General features: G+C 31.0%; 1 protein-coding gene across 1 annotated transcript; it reads right to left on the bottom strand.

The window, feature by feature from the left end:
- Nucleotides 1–1,203: 1,203 nt before the first annotated feature.
- Nucleotides 1,204–10,560, bottom strand: LOC114277700 (protein PMR5). The gene is made up of 5 exons (XM_082919971.1): nt 10,065–10,560; nt 6,039–6,210; nt 5,772–5,950; nt 4,863–5,021; nt 1,204–1,918 (listed from the first exon to the last, which is right to left on the bottom strand). The coding sequence occupies exons 1-5, from the start codon at nt 10,406–10,408 to the stop codon at nt 1,591–1,593; spliced, it is 1,182 nt and encodes a 393-aa protein (XP_082776097.1). The 5' UTR covers nt 10,409–10,560; the 3' UTR covers nt 1,204–1,590.
- Between the last annotated feature and the right edge of the window lie 9,049 nt (nt 10,561–19,609).

The following is a 19,609-nucleotide window of genomic DNA, read 5'->3' as shown; positions in this document are numbered from 1 at the left end:
TTTCAGAGAATGAAATGAATTTACTATGTTATACTTTCATTATATTATTTCAATGACAGATTACATTGATATTTATATACATTCATAACCATCTAAACTAACTCTAGTTCTAACTAATTCTAAACCCAACATACTCTAACTACAGCTAATTACAACCACTAACTAATACAGTTATTATTCTGTTACACTTGATGAGCTGGCACTGCTTATTCTGTTACACTGGATGAACTGGCACTGCTTGTAGTGAACTGATGTTGCTGCAACTTACTCTGCTCCGGTTGCTCTGAGTTGTGTGATATCCTATCAAAAACCTCTTGGAATCCAAAGGGGTTGAAATTGATCCTATTCTTCTTCCATTATCTCATCATCACCACCTCCATATTCTCGTTCAGAACATGTATAGTTCTTCTTTATGGTTTAGATCAAGCTCTTTTTATTCATCAAGTCTCTGATCTTCCTTTTCATCCTGTTTGTCATTTTACTAGCACTTTTCCAAAAGAGGTTTATCTTCTCCTTTGGTATTCATTCCTCGACAGCCAATGAGATCATGACTTCGTTTGGGAAGTTGCTATTTTAATTTTTGGCTATTTTAGTAGGCTAAAATTTTTGTGTTTGGGAAGATGATTGGATTTTTTTATGGTTGGATGTGATGTTTGTGAGAGAAAAACTGAAATGATTATAAATTTGATGTGATATTTTGTCTTATTAGCTATTTTAGCCTATTTTATCTTTTTGTGAATTTTCGCCTAAATTAGGCTATTTTTTTTCTTCCCAAACACCCCCATAATTCAGCACAAACAAAAAGGTTCCCAATATTTCCTTCTTGAGCTTTTTAAAACAAAAACTAAACCATAACAGTGTTGGATATAACAATTTTACAGGTCTATCACTTTATTCATACATCCCTCCAGAATTTCAGAATCTGTCCATTTCCCGATTTTACAAACAGATTGTTTGAAAATAAACTCTCAAACCTTAAACATCCAAATCAACATTACTTCTCCAAACACATGACATTTCATGGAAACCATTCACTACCCTAAACCTTATACCTCTCAGTAATGACTTTCCTCCATGAGGCCTGTTTGTGACCATCACAAATTGTGTTTTGTCTTTTGGACACTTCATACATTACCATAAGGTCAGTCAAACCAATTCTTTCTACAACCCCTCAACAAAAATAGAAATTAAAAAAAAAAAAAATTAAGGAAGAAAGGACAGAAAGATGATTCATTAGTAATATTTTAAGATTTGAGTCAAGGAATTAAGTTGCCTTATTTCCCCTAACAAATAATAAACATCCCAATTCCCAAATGCCACTATTTTACAAGAGTGATATCTAAAGGAGCAATTTGCATCCAATCCTAAGGCTATATGGGTGTACATCAATAGTTTTTCTACTCGCACAGAAACCAATCACAAAACCGAACACAATCCTCTCACATTGGAGTGGAATCCACCTCGTGTGAGAGTGTTGTGTCCATTTCCGTGATCGATTCCTGTATTTCTTGACTTTTTCATACATCAATAGCTATAAAAACTAGCACCATCTCCGGGGGCATATTCCTATAGAAGATACTACTAAAATTGTTAGAAGAACAAAGCCGTGTAGAACAATTCGTTCCAAGTATCGGGCACACCAGGAAGGCACCAGTGGCTACAGTCAGCAGAGTGGTCAGGGTTAGCTCGTTGTTCGGGGTTCAAATCACCACTGTAGATGGAGGGATGCGCGTCTTTCCTCATTGCCGACAACGTTGTTATGTCGAGCATATGTACCATGCTGTTCATTTCACTTAGTACCGAGTCAACCACCTTTATTTGATCTAGGTATCCCCCTGGGTAGGTTATGTCGCCACTCATCGGCACGGTCTCCCCATAACAGCTCTTTGTTGATGTCCGGGCATTCCATTCCATTGGGCTGTAATCAAGATTGCAATTCAGATATAATCGAAATCATATAAATTTGGTGCTAGGAAATTGAGTTTTGGGGATGAGAATTATCTTGCCGACTATAAAGTTGTCACTAAATGTGGAGAAATCATGTTGCCACTAAAATTTCACATTTTCTGACAATTTGTTCTTCGTCACTCAGGCTCTGTTCGAATGAACAAATTTCAAATGAACGAATTCAAGGTGAATTTTATAAGCTACTAGGATTGAGAAACTAACAGAGGAGAAATTAGAATAGAATAGAACTATTTTATGAGATTTTTGTGAAAGAATAATCCTATGGATGAAAATTTTCAAATAATTATTTCAAATCCATCATGTTCATAAATCCAAACACAACTTAAATTCATATATATATATATATATATAATACAGAGAATATTTAGGCCTTGTTTGGGAACGCATAATTTTAGCAACAAAGTCACTAAAAATTGAAAAAGTTTTCAACTCATACAAAGTCAAATGTTTCCCAAACATATTTTTTTTTTCACCTCATATTTTTTAGCCTAAAAACCATTAAAAAAGTCACTTCCCATAGATTAGATTAGTGAACTTTATTCTTTGTTTGGTTGCAAGAACAACATAAATTGTCCCCTTCAGACATTTGCACATGTTTGGTTCCACCAACTAAATTTGGGACTAAAAATTATAATGTGAACACCATTGCTGCATGTTACTGCACAGACCAGGAAACATTCAAATTAATTTTTTTTAATAATTAATATTCACATGGTTGGGAAAAGAAAGAAAACAAACAAACACTGTACTGACAACAGACAGACCAAGTGAGAAAAAACATTATATATTATATATAATAAAAAACATAGAACTCATGAATTAGAAAAGATAAAGGGTGCTATAGATCAAGTATATGCATTTTTTTCCACCTCAAAAGAGACGATTTGGACAAGAAAAGTCTAGGAACACAGAAAAGGATCACAGAAGTGCAGATTCAATTGCCTGAGATGCACCAGTGTACCAGTACCAGCACCAGCACCACTGACCTTTTCATGGAAATATTAGTTGTGAATTTAATGAAGAAAAATGCTTGAGAGCACTAAAAATGGAGCACTAGAAGGAGCACTAATGGTGTGGCAGTGAGCCCCGTCCACTTTCTATGCCTTGTTTCTTTTTTTTTTTTCTTTTTTTTTATCATTCCCAATGCATTAGTGCTATTAGTGGTGTATTTTTTAGTAGTCTAAATCATTGTTGTTTAATGAAATTTTCAATTTTTAACATTTAAAAGTGAATCTTTTAGGACGTGATAATTTCGATAATGATGAAATAATTAGAAAATTGTTGCCATTTTGGAAAGCCCTAAGCATGATTTCCAGGTCTGTCACCGGTGCAAATTGGACAAGGCATCAGCACAAATCCTCATAAATTTGAAGGGCAATGGATGCTTAATTTAGGCAAAATTAGACTGATGTTTGGGCCAAAAAGGTATAAAATAAATTAAAATAACGAAATTTGAGATTGTGCTTAGGCCAAGCTTGTGATACATTTTACATGACAAAAACCTTCTGTTTAAATTTAAGCAGAAAGCTAGCTTAAATTTGATTCTTTTGAAGCTGTCTCTTAGCTTATTTTGGGTATCTGGGGGTCCACTCATACTTGCATTATTAAATTATACCAACTTTCAAACTTATACTTACTCGGCTTCATGTGGCAACCTTCTGTTTTAGTCAAAAAGTCAAAAGTTACTATAAGTTGTCACATCACTCTCTCTATTTTTTTTGCACATTTTTTTTGTCAAAAACCAAAAAATTACTAAAATAGTTTATTCCCAAACGAAGCCTAAGGTTTTGAATTAAATTATTTAGTAATTTCGGCACATTAATTTAACATGTGTTGCTTGTGGATCCCATAAAAACAATATAGAAAAATTACAAACAAAATTCAGAATTTGATACTCAAAACAAATTAATTTTTATAGTTCTAATTTTTTTCAATTTAAACTCAATATTTTTCAAATGATGCCAATTTTTTAAATTAATTGGGCGATTGGGTGTTGAGAAAAAAGTCAGCTTTTGCTCTACAAAAAAAAGAAAGAAAAGAAGGCTACCAAGTTGTTTGTCATCAGCTAGAAAAGCTAAATGCCACATTTGTTTTCACTCACAAAAAATACTATTTCAGCAATTTTCCAAGTACATTAACTTTTTAAATTTTTACAAAAATCAAAAAGTTACTTAAAAAAAAAAAAAAAAAAAAAAAAGAGTAAGCTCAGAGCTTCTTCGAATAATTCTACATGTATAAACGGATTGATCCCAGAAATTGAAATGATGGTAAAACTAGGAAAAGCAGCTTAAAATCTCAAGGTTGTTTTGAGTATGACTTATGAGTTAACTTTTTTGTTTATTATGAAAATATGTACAAAAAAATAAAAAAAGTAATATGACCTCAATAAATCGATAAACTTATTTATAGTGTTACCAAAAGGGCCATCATGCTGCATGCACAAAAACTATATTTGAACTATAAATTTTAATAAAAATTTAAAATAAAATTAACTTATATTTCATTCACATATTTTTTTTTCTTCACACAAAGTCCTATCCACATCAAAAATCTACCCACAATTAGGAAAAATTGACAAAAGGAAACACACAACCCAAAATATTCACATGAATATTTATGTCTTATCTGTACTAGACATATTTATGTACACCTAATCTTTTTCAACTCAATAGGGTTTGACAATACAAGCCCCCATAGACAAAGTGGTGCATAATTACAGGCTTTACAGCTCCTATCATTTTCTTGAATCTGATTACAGCTATTATGAATGGAGCCTACAGTCTTTTAAAAAAAAAAAATTCTCCATAAACAAAAAGCATTTGCACTTAAATTTTAGAGCAGGCATTCAACAAACAATAATTTGAGAGAGAGAGAGAGAGAGAGAGAATAATTACTTGTAGTGGGTAGGAGAGATGGATTGGAAGAAGAGTGTTGTTCTACTTGTGTCAACATTGGTGTCAACCCATCTGGCCCATGTTCTCAGACCCCTCTCCAAAGCAACCAAACGATCCATGTCTTCATAATATGATCCTCCTGATTGCATGTAGTCCCACCTACACATCATCATCCCTCAACTATTTATCATATATTTTAAGGTAAATTACACTAACCACCCATGAGATTTTGATAAAATGTATTGAGCCTTACAAATTTAAAATAATAGCATTATTCCTTTAAATTTTTTCACATAATACTTAACTTATTTATTTTTAATAATTTGTTTACTCATATGAACAGAAAAATTATATTATTGCTCTTTTAAACTAAAATGTTCTTATTTTACTCGTATTAGTTCCAATCGTTTAAATCTTACTAAAATAACAATCAGTATAATTAAGCCAACGTATGGAGTTCATAGTATTTTTTTTAATCTCCGGCTAGATTCATATAATTTAATTTGCATCTAACCTTTCAAAATAAAAGTATATAATAATATTATGTTTTTTCATTAATACAATTAACTAGTGACTTGTGACAATGGCTAATTGTCATGTGAATCAAAATTATAAAAGAACACAATATAATTATGACAAACTTGTAAAACTCAGTATATATTTTTTCTAGACATAAAGAGAGATTAGTGTAATTTAAACATTCTAATTTGATAAGTGTGGTCCGGCCAACACCCATGAATATAGTTTATAAATTTAATTTTCAAACTACTTTTTTAGTTAATTTTTTTGTGGCTGTATATCATTGTTGTCCTTCTTAAATAGAAAATGCTATATATAATTTTATTTTTACTTTTAAAAAAAATCATATATATCATTAGAGTTGAACTAAAACAGGATTAAATTACTAACCCTTGGAGTGATCCTTTGTGGCTCCACCAGTGACCGGTGTTAAATGACAGCACATCTGCACCCCTCCACGTGTTCCCATTCTCTGATATATCATCCAACTTTAGAACCCTCTTCCCTTCCCCTACATCAATGTCCACCAGATAGGGAGATCTGTAGAACGACACGGCTACACCGTAGTCCTGCAATTCACCATAACAAAACCCAAATCAGGGGATTGATTGAATTAATTAATTGATAATAGCCGTCCGATTAAAATCACACGCTCACCAAGAACTTGAAGGTTGAGAGAGGATCTCCTTTCATCATTTGCATCCGTGATTGAGGCACCGCAGCTGAAGTCATACAAATCAACGACTCCCATTGGTTCCTTCCCAGAGAGTCGCCCACAAACATCACAGTCTTCCCCCGCATTTTCGACAGAAAATCAACCCCATTGAAACTATAAAATAATAGAAAATTTTGCTAATATAGCATGAAAAATACCCAGAAAGAGAAATGTACTAAAAATAAATATTAAAAATGAGTTATGAATTTAAAATTTGTGGGTAGAATTTTTTTTTTTTTTTTGGATATAAAAAATGAACAATGCTACATACCCCAGTGACGTGGCGCGGCCTCATTGGCTGAAAACAGAAAAATAAAAAATAAAAAAAAGTTCTTTTTTTTAGTTTAAAGCTAATTTTTTTACTTTTTTTAACCTTTTTGACATTTTTATGTGAGAAATAATATAACTTAAAATAGGTTAAAAGTTAACTTTTAATTTTTTTTTTACTGAATGAGATTTTTTTAACTTGTTCTAGGTGTAATTCACACCTCACTAAATTTTATATTTGTATCATATGTTATGTTCTAAACAATTTTTTAATTTATTTATTTTTAGATACATAATTTGTTTTAAAAAAGAATGCGCCTTTGAGCCTTTGAGCCCCCGTCGTTTTAGCTCATCACCCATCTTATTTTGGCCCCGTTTAGTAGAGCTGTGAGTAAGTGATTATAACTTATAGCCTAACAGCTTATAGCTTATAGCTGTGAACATAAGCTGATTTTTAACTTATAAATTAAGTTTCTTCTCCCCCACTCAAAGAATAAGTTGATTTTTGACTTATAAAAAGTTATAAGCTGTATTGTTAAGCTGAACTACACACATCAAAATAGCTTAAATTAAGCTAAAAGCTGAAACAAGCTGGAAATAAGTCCTACCAAACAGGGCCATTGATAGATTTATATTCTAAACTCTTTACATCATGAAAAAATTAATATTGATAATGATACGGTGTCAGACAAAGAATAATACATATATATATATGAAAAAAATTATAATTTAATTATTAATATACATAAAGATTTGGGTAAATAAAATTACGCTTATCTATTCTTTGAAAAAAATTATATAAAGTCATATAATTACTGTTATCAGATCAATTGATTATTTATTTTTATTTTATTTTTTTAGCCCAATTCGGGTTCTTTTAATAATTTGAACTGTTCAAATTGTAACTCTCGTCAAGTAAATCATCTTCATGATTTTTTTTCATAATCCCTAATATTACTCTTATTTATATTAATAAATTTTACTACTTATTTATAATTGCTTTCTAAATTTTATATAAAATATGCCCTTCATTTGTTTTTGGCAAAATAAGAACTTCATTGATAGTAAAATAGGAACAACAAAGTTGAACATACATATATATATATATATATATGTATATATTTTATTCATAAGAACATACATATATAAGGACAACCAAAATGGCTAAATTACAAGCATTTTGTCGGGTGTCATTTGGCCTCCACAATTTTAGTTGACCCATATTTCATTCTTAATTTTAAATTTTGTGTCAATTTAATAGTTTTTTACAAAAAAAAGTCATCAATTTACTAAAGTTGCCTCATTTAATTAAGCAAGTTTATAATTTTTCTACTAAAAGCATGATATTGACTACTCGTGTGCGCATTTTTCATCAAAAATATTAATGATTGTAATCAATTGAACAAAATTGAGATTAATAAATAAAATGAAAAAGAGAATTGCTATCTATACCTATTTTATTTCTTTGGATCTCCCACTTCCTTAAACGAAAAATACTTTGAAATTTTAATTTTTAAATTCTAAAACTAACTTTAATGAGTTGACAGTAAATCCTATTTAATATGATGTGATGTTTTAGTTTTGATTTGTTAGTCTGTCTTTTTTTTTTTTTTCTTACTATATCATTAATATTCCATTAAAACACTTAAATTAGTGCTATGAATAATTACTGACCCTTAAACCCATATCTACTTAGCCCTCTTTTGAGAGGTGGATTATAATCTACTTTTCAAATTATAATTCACTTTCCTTTCTCATAAAAAACTGATTTATAATCAGCTTATAATCAATTTTTAAAAAACTGATTATACTCGTATTTCCAAAATAACCCTTAATTGAGTTTCTCCCATTTTCTCTTTAAACACCTGCCTATACCCCTCTTCTTTGAACCCCCAACTCATCTTCTAATAGCCTATTCTCATTGCCGGCCGCCACCGTTGCTGTCTTCTCACCGTCGGCCGCCACCCGCCTTCCCAGCTCATCACTCCGCCGCTATCACCATTGCCTTCCCATTTTCAATCACAGCAACGGTGGAGTGATGAAACCATTTTCTTTCATCGCGAACCATCTTCTTCGATCACGGAATTGTGAACCCCCATCTCCATAGATCTCGACCGTCGGGTGGGGGAAGGCGTGGCCGACGGTGATGATGGGCGGTGATAGAATTAGGGTTAGGGTTTTAGGAGACGAGGATGAGGAAGAAGATGAACGGAATCGCAACAACCATTTTCAATCTTTTCTTTCCAAGATCTCGGAATCGCAGCAACCATTTTCAATCACAGCGGCGACGGCTAGCGGCAGCTAGGGATCGCGAAGGAAGATGAATAGAAGGATGGTGATGGCAGTAGCGATAGGTGATGGCAGCGGTGATAGGTGGTGGGCGGTGATGGCAGCGGTGAATAGGTGGTGGGCGGTGATGGTAGTGGCGCGATGGTAGAAAGAAGAAGAAGGAGAAAGAGAGCGAGTGTTGCGATGATGGCGGTGGTGGGGGTGACGGTGGTGCTGCGATGTGGTGGTGGTTGGACGGTCGGTATTGGGGGTGAGGAGGGTGAGCTGTGGCTATTGGAAGTGAGGGAATTAGGGTTAAGATTTGGGGAATTAGGATTAGAGGGTTTGAAATGAGGATAAAAATGAAATTTTATTTTTAAATAAAATTATAATTAAAAAAAATAAAAGAAATGGGAATCTAAAGAAATAAGGTGAGTGTAAATAATAACCCTCATAAAGAAAATGTCAAAATTAAAATCAATCTAATTAAAATAACAAAAAAATTGAAATATAATAACAAATAGTGTAATTTGTCTTTTTTGGATTCGTATGGATTGTTTTTTTAATTTTTTTAACTATTTTAATTTAGGATTAAAGAGTCACATTTGTAATAGATTTTTTAATTTTTTAAAATTTTTATAAGAAAAAAATAAAATAATTAAAAATTAAATATAATATTTTATTTTATTTAATTAAAATAATTTATTTTATAATATTTTAGTCCAAAGACATTCATATGGGGCTTTAAATTGTCAATGTGAAGTGTCCGTGACAGACAGAACTGGATGGGTTCAGCCCTAGCCCCAGAAAAGCTGAACCCTTCAGAAAACCATATGACAATCTACGAAACCAACACACACAGATTGGGCGCAATAAAGGAAAATATTTGGGACATTCAAAAAAAAGTACCACACTGAAGTAACAAGACATGGGTCTAACTTGTAATTTATTGCATATATCAGTTGGTTTGGGAATTTTTATTTTTAATTGAAAAATTAAAAAATAATTAAAATAATTTATTTTTAAACTAGATGGATCCAATTCTTATACTATGAATTTATTGACATTAATGGGTAAAGTTTTAACATTACTGGTGTGAATGATAAATATCTTTGCAAAGTATGATATTATATTTTGAGTTTTTTTCTTTTTTTGGCACACAACAGGGTAGTAGGGGGTTTAGATAACAACGAAAAGGATCTCACTCACTCCGTCCACTCAAACCAAAACTTGTAACCTTCTCATTATGTCAAGGACAAAAACATAAAACATAAAACATAAAACATAAATTACTAGGTCAAATGGCTTGTCCAATTTAATTTAAATCATCTATTCAAACCATCATTATTTGTATTTTAATCTTAAATTAAACATTATTGCAGAAAATGATAATCCGAGAAAGTGAAGCAGAGAATGTAAAAAAAGCTAGTAACCTGGGAAGCTCGCAATTGGAAGGTTGCCAGCGATACTTGAGGTAATCGGAGTCGGGTCGGCCGTACATTTGGCAGTTGAATTCGGGGTCGATGAATGGACAAGCAGAGGATTCGTAGAGAGGATAAGAGTCATCGCGAACCCAAGTGCCCATGAACAGAGCACAAGAGGTTTGATTGGTTTGGATCATGGGTCTGGTGTTGTGGTGTTGGTGGCTGTGTCTGTTCTTCAAATTAGCTAGCAATATTGATGAAGCTTTGTGGGTTTGTACCAAAACTAGGCAAAGAATTGCAATGCATGACCTCAAAGAACAAGGACATGAAGATTGCCAAGGAGGTAGAGCCATTGCCTTGAATTTTTAGGGGAGAGAGAGAGGGAGAGAGTGGAGAAAGTACAACAGGAAAAGAGGCAGAGAGAGAGAGAGAGAGCGTGCTGTGGTTTACAGCTTATAAAAGACTGGGAATTTTGTTGATTTTAGAAATAATTGCTTCGTCTGACAACTTGTTCTTTTTTTTTAATTATTTTATAAGATGAAGAAAAAAAAATATGTTTAGAATAATTTGTAAAAAAAAATTATAATTAAATAAATGATTGTGATAAAAATAGTTGATTAAGGTATAAAATATTTTTTTTTATCTTAATAATTATTTTCACATTTTTTACTTTTATTAAACATTTTAACCAAATTATGTATTCTTGTTTGTTGATGTCTCACTCCATTTATCACTTGATATTTATCAAGTTGACTGTTCAATTTTTAACTAAAAAAAATAAAGGGTTTGGCTTCCCTCCCATCTTTAATTGGACTAGAGTGCTGTACGGCTCGTGGATTTACCATAAGTTTCGTTTTGATAATTTGAATAGTTTAATGTGTAAAACTCGTCAAGTATTATATGTCTGTAAAAAATTACGTTGTTCGAATATTGATAACTATTTCATCGAATCAGATTTCTGTTAATTATTTATTTTTTCACCGTCTATTTTTTTTATACAAAACTGATTTGATCATATAGCTATCGATATCCAATCAACGTAATTTTTTATAAGTATATAATACTCGATGAGTTTTACACATTAAATAATTCAAATTATCAAAATAAGAGTCGTGGTGGGTCTCAACAACCTCCAGTCTATTATCAAAGCGGAGGGAAACCAAATACAAAGTATAGGTCAGATAATTTTATTAATTTGCACATCATATGAATTTACTCCAAGATAACCACATAATTTTTCCTATTAAGCATGTTCTGGTATTGAGTTTTTGATTAAAAATTTAAAAGATTAAAGAAATGAGAGTTAAATTACACTAAATTTTCTTAAATTATGTTTCATTTGCACTTTGTCATTTTGAATTTCAAAATGCAATAGTTAATTATCACAAATTATTATTTTATTATACTTAACACCTTCCGTTAAGATTCTATTTTGGGATTTAAACGGAATCAGGTCATGTACTCACGAAACTAGTCAATTTGCAAAAACCGACAGAACTAATCTAATTCACCCATTTTTAAGCAATTTTGATGGTATGGGTGAACGAATGCGGATGTAGATTTTTCAAATCCACCTATGTTCAGACGAATGACAAATGAGAGATCACCCGACCCAACTCGATCTGCCAACCTTTCTTAACAAATAATATTATATTTTTATGATTTGTATGTTAAAAAATACATTTTTTTATTTAGTAATAATATTAACCATTTTATGAAATATGAAAGTTTGACTTTAATTATTAAAAATGAAGAATAAAAAAAGACTCAAAATTTAAAAAAGAAAAAATTACTCTAAAATAGTTTTAAAAAAAACATGAAATAGTAAAGTTTAAAATGCCAAATTGATGGACATCCGCCAATCCGTACAACTCACTTAATCCGCATCTGCTAACAAAACGGACGAATGCAGATTGATTTTTTTCTAATCTGTCTAAGTTTTGACGGATGGCAAAAGAGAAGTCATCCGACCCAACCTGATCTGCGAGCACTCCTATTATCTAGTGATCTCATTTACATATTGTATCCCATATTGTAGTGCAAACAGGATCACCAGATAAAAATATTATTATCTTAAAAATTTGATAAATATGTCATTTACTTTACATGTGATCTAATTTTGGATAAATTCATAAGAAACCTAACAAAAAAAAGTTAATTATAACAACATACTTATCATCAATCTCACATATAATGGAATCACTAGATAAGAATATTATTGTTCTAAAGATTAAATAAATTTATCATTTACTTTACATGTGATCCAATTTTATATAAGCCCCTAACTAGACCTTAATAAAAAGAATTAATTGTAACAATATAATTCATCGATCTCAGATCTTAGACTAACGCTTTCACCGTGTGGGAATGAAGAAAAATGCCTTAGACCCCCAGCTGGGGGTGCTGGGGTCTTCTCCTATTGGCCCAAAAAAAATTTTTTATTTTTTTTTATTTTTTTTTTATTTTCGGCCATTACCAGCCCCCCACGTGGAGGTGGGGGTGCTGGGGGTCTCTCCTGCTGGGGGTCTCCAGCAGGACCGGGGAATGAATTGATATGGTGAGCGCTTTAGAAGATCAAGTTTAGTGAATACTAGTCTATCACTCGTGCTATGCATGGGATAATTATAGATATTTATATTTGTGTTAGATTTTTTTTAATATATAAATTATGTTTTTAAAGATTTTTTATAAAATAATTTAACAATTTTTATCACTAACCATAGTGTATGGGAGAAGTTGAAAATGATATTGTAACTATATACGGGTTGTATCTATAATTATTTGTATGAGGAAATTTTAAATGCTGATCAAGGAATTTTGACCAAATCAATAAATGCAAGCATGTGGAAAGACATGTGGATTGAAAAAAGTTAATAAATGCTGATCAGGGAATTTTAACCAAATCAATAAATGTTGAGTTTTTTTTTAAAATAAAAAATTTAGAAAATTTAGATTGAGATATTAGAGCTCCTACAAGCATTGGGGGTTAAAAACCCCCTTTTTACTTAATATATAGTATAGATAGACAGCAAGTGAATTGTACATGCATGCGTGGTTGATTTAAATCCAAAGTTTTTTTTTTTTTTTTTTAAGGAAAATTACTATTGGTAATTCCTTCAACTGACTCATGAAAAATTATGTGGTTTTAATTATTAATATGTATAAAATTTATCATTTATTTATAATTATTTTTTAAAATTCCCACTAAACTGTAATTTCTCCTTTTTTTATTGTTAGCACCAATTTGAATATAAAATTTGGAATATAAAACAAAGAAATTGTTTTAGTATTTTAACTTACTATTTAATTACCGCTTGGAAGGTGAAATTTTTTTGTGTTAACATTATTAATTCAACATTTTGATAAATTCTCTTTTAACATTTGACCATGTGTGATGATTAATAATAGTGATGGTAGAACTTTATTTTTTAAATGTTAATTGATATAGTAACATTTTATAATCTAAGTTAACAAACAAAAATTTTATTATCTACAGAACAATCAATTTTAGATTTTTTTTTTTTTTTTTTTTTTTTTTTTTTTTTTTTGAAGTGATGGTAGTGTGCTGGTGAGAGTTGTTAAAGGTGGTACCTGGGATAGTTTTTCGTAATTTTTACTATAAAAATCTTAAGATTGTATTATGATGTGCATTTTTTACTGATACACATTGTAACATTTAAAAATAATAATAATAAGCATATATATTATTTTTGTATTAAAAAAATAGAGTAATGTTACACCACCCATCTCTACAACAATAGAGAGGGAGCAGCTGTAAATACTTATACGCCCATCCATACACATTTATACACGTACACATAGATATTGTATGGATTTTACATTCATGTGTAAGGACGTCCAAAGATAAGTGTATTTCTATTTTTATACTAAAAAATGTAAATAAATAAATAATTGAATTTTTTTTTTTTTTTGTTACAGGAAAATCCTCCCACTCTCCCGCAGGTCCAGGGCAGCGCCCCTTGCAGAGATCATCAAGGTGTCCTGTTGTCCGTTCAGAGATAGGAGACTATAACCTGAAAACTTATCCCTACCTCTCAAGACAAGTTTCGTTTAAGTCAGGACTCGAGCAGCAGGAGAGTATTGGGCCCACACCAAGTGTTATGGTAACAATAACTTGAGACTAACCTCCTAACCAACTGTGTTACGTCCAAAAAATTGACCTAAAAGATTTTGAACTTAGGACTTAGGGTCTTAACCCCCAAGCCTTTCCCATATTGTCAAACGAATGAGGATCCTCTCCTTGCAGCTCTTGTACTTGCACCCGTCTTTGCAGGCCTTCGGGTCTACTTTTAGGCCCAATTTTGATAATCCGAACCGTTCATATTTTATGATTTATTCAGTATATCATACCTGTAAAAAATCAAGTTGATCGGATATCAGAAAGTATGTGTTCGAAAAATTGAACTAAAAACTATTTTTTAAAGAATTTAATAAACAGTTTTCCGAATATATACTTTCTGATATCCGATCAACTTGATTTTTTATAGGTATGATATACTGAATAAATCATAAAATATGAACGGTTCGGATTATTAAAACTAGGCCTAAAAGTAGGCCCGAAGACCTGCAAGGACGAGCACAAGTACGAGACTGCAAGGAGAGAACCTTGGCTCATTGTCAAACACCCTGGGGTTAAATAATTGAATGTTAAGCTTCAGAGGAAGATAGTTGGGGGAATGGGCCCAGCATGTCCAGGACCATTGACAATGACATTGTTGTCGGTGCCTTACTGTTATTTTTTGATATTCATTTGTTAAAAACAATGTCGACTCAGTATCTTTTTGTTAGATTTTTATGAACAATGTGATAAGTATTAAGTGATGAGAATGATATCTGCTAATATTTCAATATCATTAAATAATCACCTGTTGAGTGGAGTTGAAAAATGAATTTATTCAAAGGGTCAAGTTTTTTCCATATCTATTTTGTAGGTTAGACGATATTGTTTGGGTTCGTAGAATTTGTTACGGATTTTATTTTGATAATTAATTTTTTTTTTTAAGATTATAGTGTTTAGATTATTAATGGAAAAAAATTAAGTCAATCTAATAACCATAATTATATGAGATTTATTTATGGTGTGTTTGGTTGAAGGATTTGGGGAGGGATTTGGAAAGGGAAATGGAAAAGGTGTGTGAAACTATGTGAAATATAGGCATGATTTATTCACATTTCACCTACCTTTTCCATTTCCCTTTCCAAATCCCTCTCCAAATCCTCTAACCAAACACAGCATTAGAGAAAAAATGAATAACAAATATTATTTGAAAACCAAATCATCCATTTTTAGGGAAACAAATGTAATAAACTACTGTAGTTACGATTATCGAATCAATTTGATTTTTTATATTGACATTCTATACATTGTGGTATAAAAAATGAATAGTTCAGATTATTAATTTGGAGACTGTGGTGAGCTCCAAAAAGCTAAACAATACAATTCAATCTATTTTATGGACTAGAGAGAATCTACTCCCTTGTTGAAAATGTGTGAACAAAACACAGATTATACTTGGACCAAAATATTGAATTCTATATTATAAAACATATTATTGACTTCACTTGAAATTGTGGTTTCTATTATTTTGAATTAATAAAATTTTGTGGAAAAATGATTTTTTTACACATTTTAAAAATTTGTAAATAAAACACAGAATTTTAATCTCACATTTGATTCAAAATTGGAGCATTATTTTGTACCATTTATTACTTGATAATTATCAAGTTATTTCCTAAAAAAGTAACAAAAAAAATATTAAATCTCACTATTTTAATAATAAAAAGTTAGCATACCATATGAATTTGCGAAGACCAGCAAATAATTTTCCCTATGGTGGTGGTATGCGTCCGGATCCTCTAGAGTGGGATTCCCTGAAGTGATCCCTGAAGTGAGTGATCCAATGGCTCAAAATAAATCTAACCAAAACGACGTCGTTTTGGTTAGATATTTCAACAACAAAAAAAAAAAAACAAACTTTGAGGACAGAGATTTTGCAGTTTGCAGATGGAGAGGGAGGAGGAGAGAGAGTAGGGGAAATAGAGATTTTGCTCCAAAAACAAATAGAGATTGAGGAAAATCAGAAACAACCCGTGTCCAAGAGATTGATTTATTTATTGTTTGATCGAGAGGGAGGAGGAGAGAGAGTTGAGGAAATCTTTATTTCAAAGAATCTCTATTTACAGTTGGGTTGTTGGAGCAAAATCTTTATTTATTGTTTCTTGAATCTATTTCAAAATCTCTATTTATTTATTGTTTCTTGAATCTATAGTTAGGTTGTTGACGAAATAGAGATTTTGCAGAGATTGAATATTTTTTTTTTTTTTTTTTGCAGAGATCTTGCAAAAGTTTTGATGGGTTTGAGAGATGAAGAAGAAAATAGGTGGATTTGCAGAGAAACCCAAATGAAAATGGATTTGGTGTCATCCATGGCCATGAACTCCCTGAAAATTAGATTTTGTGTCATCCTAGCCCACCAAATCAAGATCCATGGATTTATTAGATCTTCATTTTCCCCCAAAAAACTAAAATCCATTGAAGAAACCAGTAAATCAAGAACACAAATAGCCATGAAGAAGAAGAAAAAGAAGATGAGAGTGAAGAGATGGAAATCTGAAACTCAACCCTTTTCTTTCTCGCTCTATCTCTCTGTGTCTTTGTATTGCTTCATATCTCATCTGCAGAAATTTTGAGTTAAAGTTTCTTTCTTTATTTTTTTTTTTTTTGTGAAATTACTAACCAAAACGACGTCGTTTTGGTTAGATTTATTTTGGGCCATTGGATCACTCACTTCAGGGATCACTTCAGGGAATCCCACTCTAGAGGATCCGGACGCGTATGATATGGGCCCAATCAATTGAAAGTTCATGTGCGGGGTTCAGCAATCAGTCGGCACCTGAACGTTTGATTCTCCAATCTTTTACTTCCTTTTTTCCATTTTAGGCTCCGTCTATTTCAATATAAAATATATATTTTTTTATTATTTAGTTGAATGAAAAATAAGAAAAATATTTTTCGTCATAGTCTTTATAATTGGCTTACTTCAAAAATTATGTAAGTCAATTTTTAGAAAGTTCACAATATAAAGTTTTTTCATCAAGTGTCAATTAAACATCCCATTTTTTTATTTTTATTTTTTTTGGTGCAAAATCAATTTATATGAAAAAAAAAAATTAATATAAAATATTTTATATCAAAATAAACAGAGCATAAGTAAACAATTGGGACAAAATAATATTTGGTTTATGATGAACAAAAGCCACAAGTATCCCAATTCCTATTCAAAAAGTAGGCAAATTTTGAAAAGCAAAATGTTCTTTACTTTGCTTCATCTACTTTCTCAGAACATCATTCTATTCTTCTTACCTTGAATGATTGGGTAGGTGTAGCGGCCTTGAGAATATCAAGCAATATTTAGGTTAAGTTTGGGAAGATTAAATAAGTGTATTTTTTGACTTTTCTTATATTATGTGTAGAAAAAGTAGAGAGGAGATGTTGATTGATGTGACCCAAAAAAAATAAAAAGATGAAATAAGTGTACTTTTTTAGTTTAGCCAAACTTGGCCTAAGAATCAAGTGATATGATTGTAAATTTTTTATAAACACAATATGTAAAAATAAAAAAAGTTTTATAGTCTTCTGATCGTATGAATAGGGAATTAGGTCGTGAATCGGTTAAACCTATAGGTATTGCAAACAAAATGTTTCTAATTTTCATTTCTATTTATATATCGGAGCGTATGTTGTTATTATAAAAAATTAAAATTTTAGAAATCAAAATTTTGAGTCAAAATTATTTTCTAAGGGTCAAATATTTTTGTTGAGAAAAATGTCGTTATTATATTTTTCGTAATAAAAATTAGACATTAATAATAAATTATTATCTTTTTAGGATCAAATTTTTTGTCTCAAAAAATAAATCATTTTGAGAATAAATTATTTTGTTCCTGACATTTTTAAAATTTTGTCGCTAAAAGCCTTATTTTTGACTTTTTGGGACGACTTTTTAACGACTATCCTCATGACGACAGAAATTGGTCCCTAAATATTTTTTGTAACAAAATTTTCACTTTTAGAGACCAAAATTTTTTATCTCTAAAACTCTTATATGTTGTAGTACATATCGTCTAGGGTTGAAAACGAATCAAACCGAGCCAAACTTTAGCATGTTTGGACTTGTTTATTAAGAGTTTAACGAGTTTCAGATCGAACTCAATAAAAATTTAACAAACCAAACTCAAGCTCAAGCCTGTTCACGAACCTTAATAAACGAAAGAAATTATAAATTCATACTTGCGTATAAGACTAAAGTTAGAATTAAAATTTTGATTATATAACTATATATACAATATATATATATATATATATATATATAAATATACTAAAAAAAAGTCAATATCTTATCAAAATCTAAATAAATTTAGCTATTATTTACATTTATATTATTTAAATTTGTAAATTACATATTTATCCTATTGTGTTATACATATTTTTATGTTATTTAATAAATATTAAACAAGCCTAATTGTCATGACCCAAACCTGTCCCTATAGGTTTAGCATCGTTACTGTCCAGTAATTCTAAGATTTCTGAAGCCTCTAAAACACATTAACAAAATAAGGGGAAGCAAATATTACAAATACAACGTTCATAGACCCAAATATGTCCCTATAAGTTTAGCATCGTTACTGTCCAGTAATTCTAAGATTTCCGAAAGCCTCTAAAACACATTAACAAAATAAGGGGAAGCAAATATTACAAATACAACGTTCATAGAGCTGTGCAGACTTATATAAGATAGAAAATTTCAAACTTTATATACATATATTATGACGTCAACATGCGCTATTAGTACAAACAATCAAAAAGGAACTTAACCCTGCTACATATTACACAAAAGTTGTTCAAACAAAAACAAAAGAAAATAAAAACTTAAGACTGTTTCACAAACTTGACTACAACCATATATCGGGAATCTCCTTGTGAGGCACAATGGTTGGCTGACAAAACTGATCCAGACTGGAAGTCTCAAGCTTGGTCACGCGCCTGGTCACCTACATATACATGTAAAATAATTAGCTGGAGCCCAGTAAACAACAATAGAGTGAAGGTTTTATGAATGATGTCCATCACAGATTCAGAAATCAGAGTTCATATCAAAAACAAATTCAAATTCACATACTTATACAGATCTCATAAACAGTTATACGTGTTACATCCATTAGCCAACAAATCACTTGTTCATAAAGACACACATTCACTCGAGATGGTCACAAGGACCCACTTTCACTTGAGATGGTAATGAAGACCCATTTTTCACTTGAGATGGTTATCTAGATGACCAACTTTCACTTGATAAAGACGGTTATGCATAACTAGTTCCATAAATGGAACCCACTTGAAACCCTAGTACCATGTCACATGAACACTCGATGCTAAGGATGCCATGAATACATTTCAAAAAATTAGACTGTCATTTATGATTCACAAATAGCATTTCAGAAAACAGATCATATTACATTGTTCAGAAAAGATT

This window comes from Camellia sinensis, chromosome 3, assembly GCF_055761805.1.
Source record: "Camellia sinensis isolate YWXY chromosome 3, ASM5576180v1, whole genome shotgun sequence".
In the NCBI taxonomy this organism is placed as follows: domain Eukaryota; kingdom Viridiplantae; phylum Streptophyta; class Magnoliopsida; order Ericales; family Theaceae; genus Camellia; species Camellia sinensis.
Note: the sequence above shows the minus strand (reverse complement) of the source record. Positions and strands in the feature narration are given on the sequence as shown.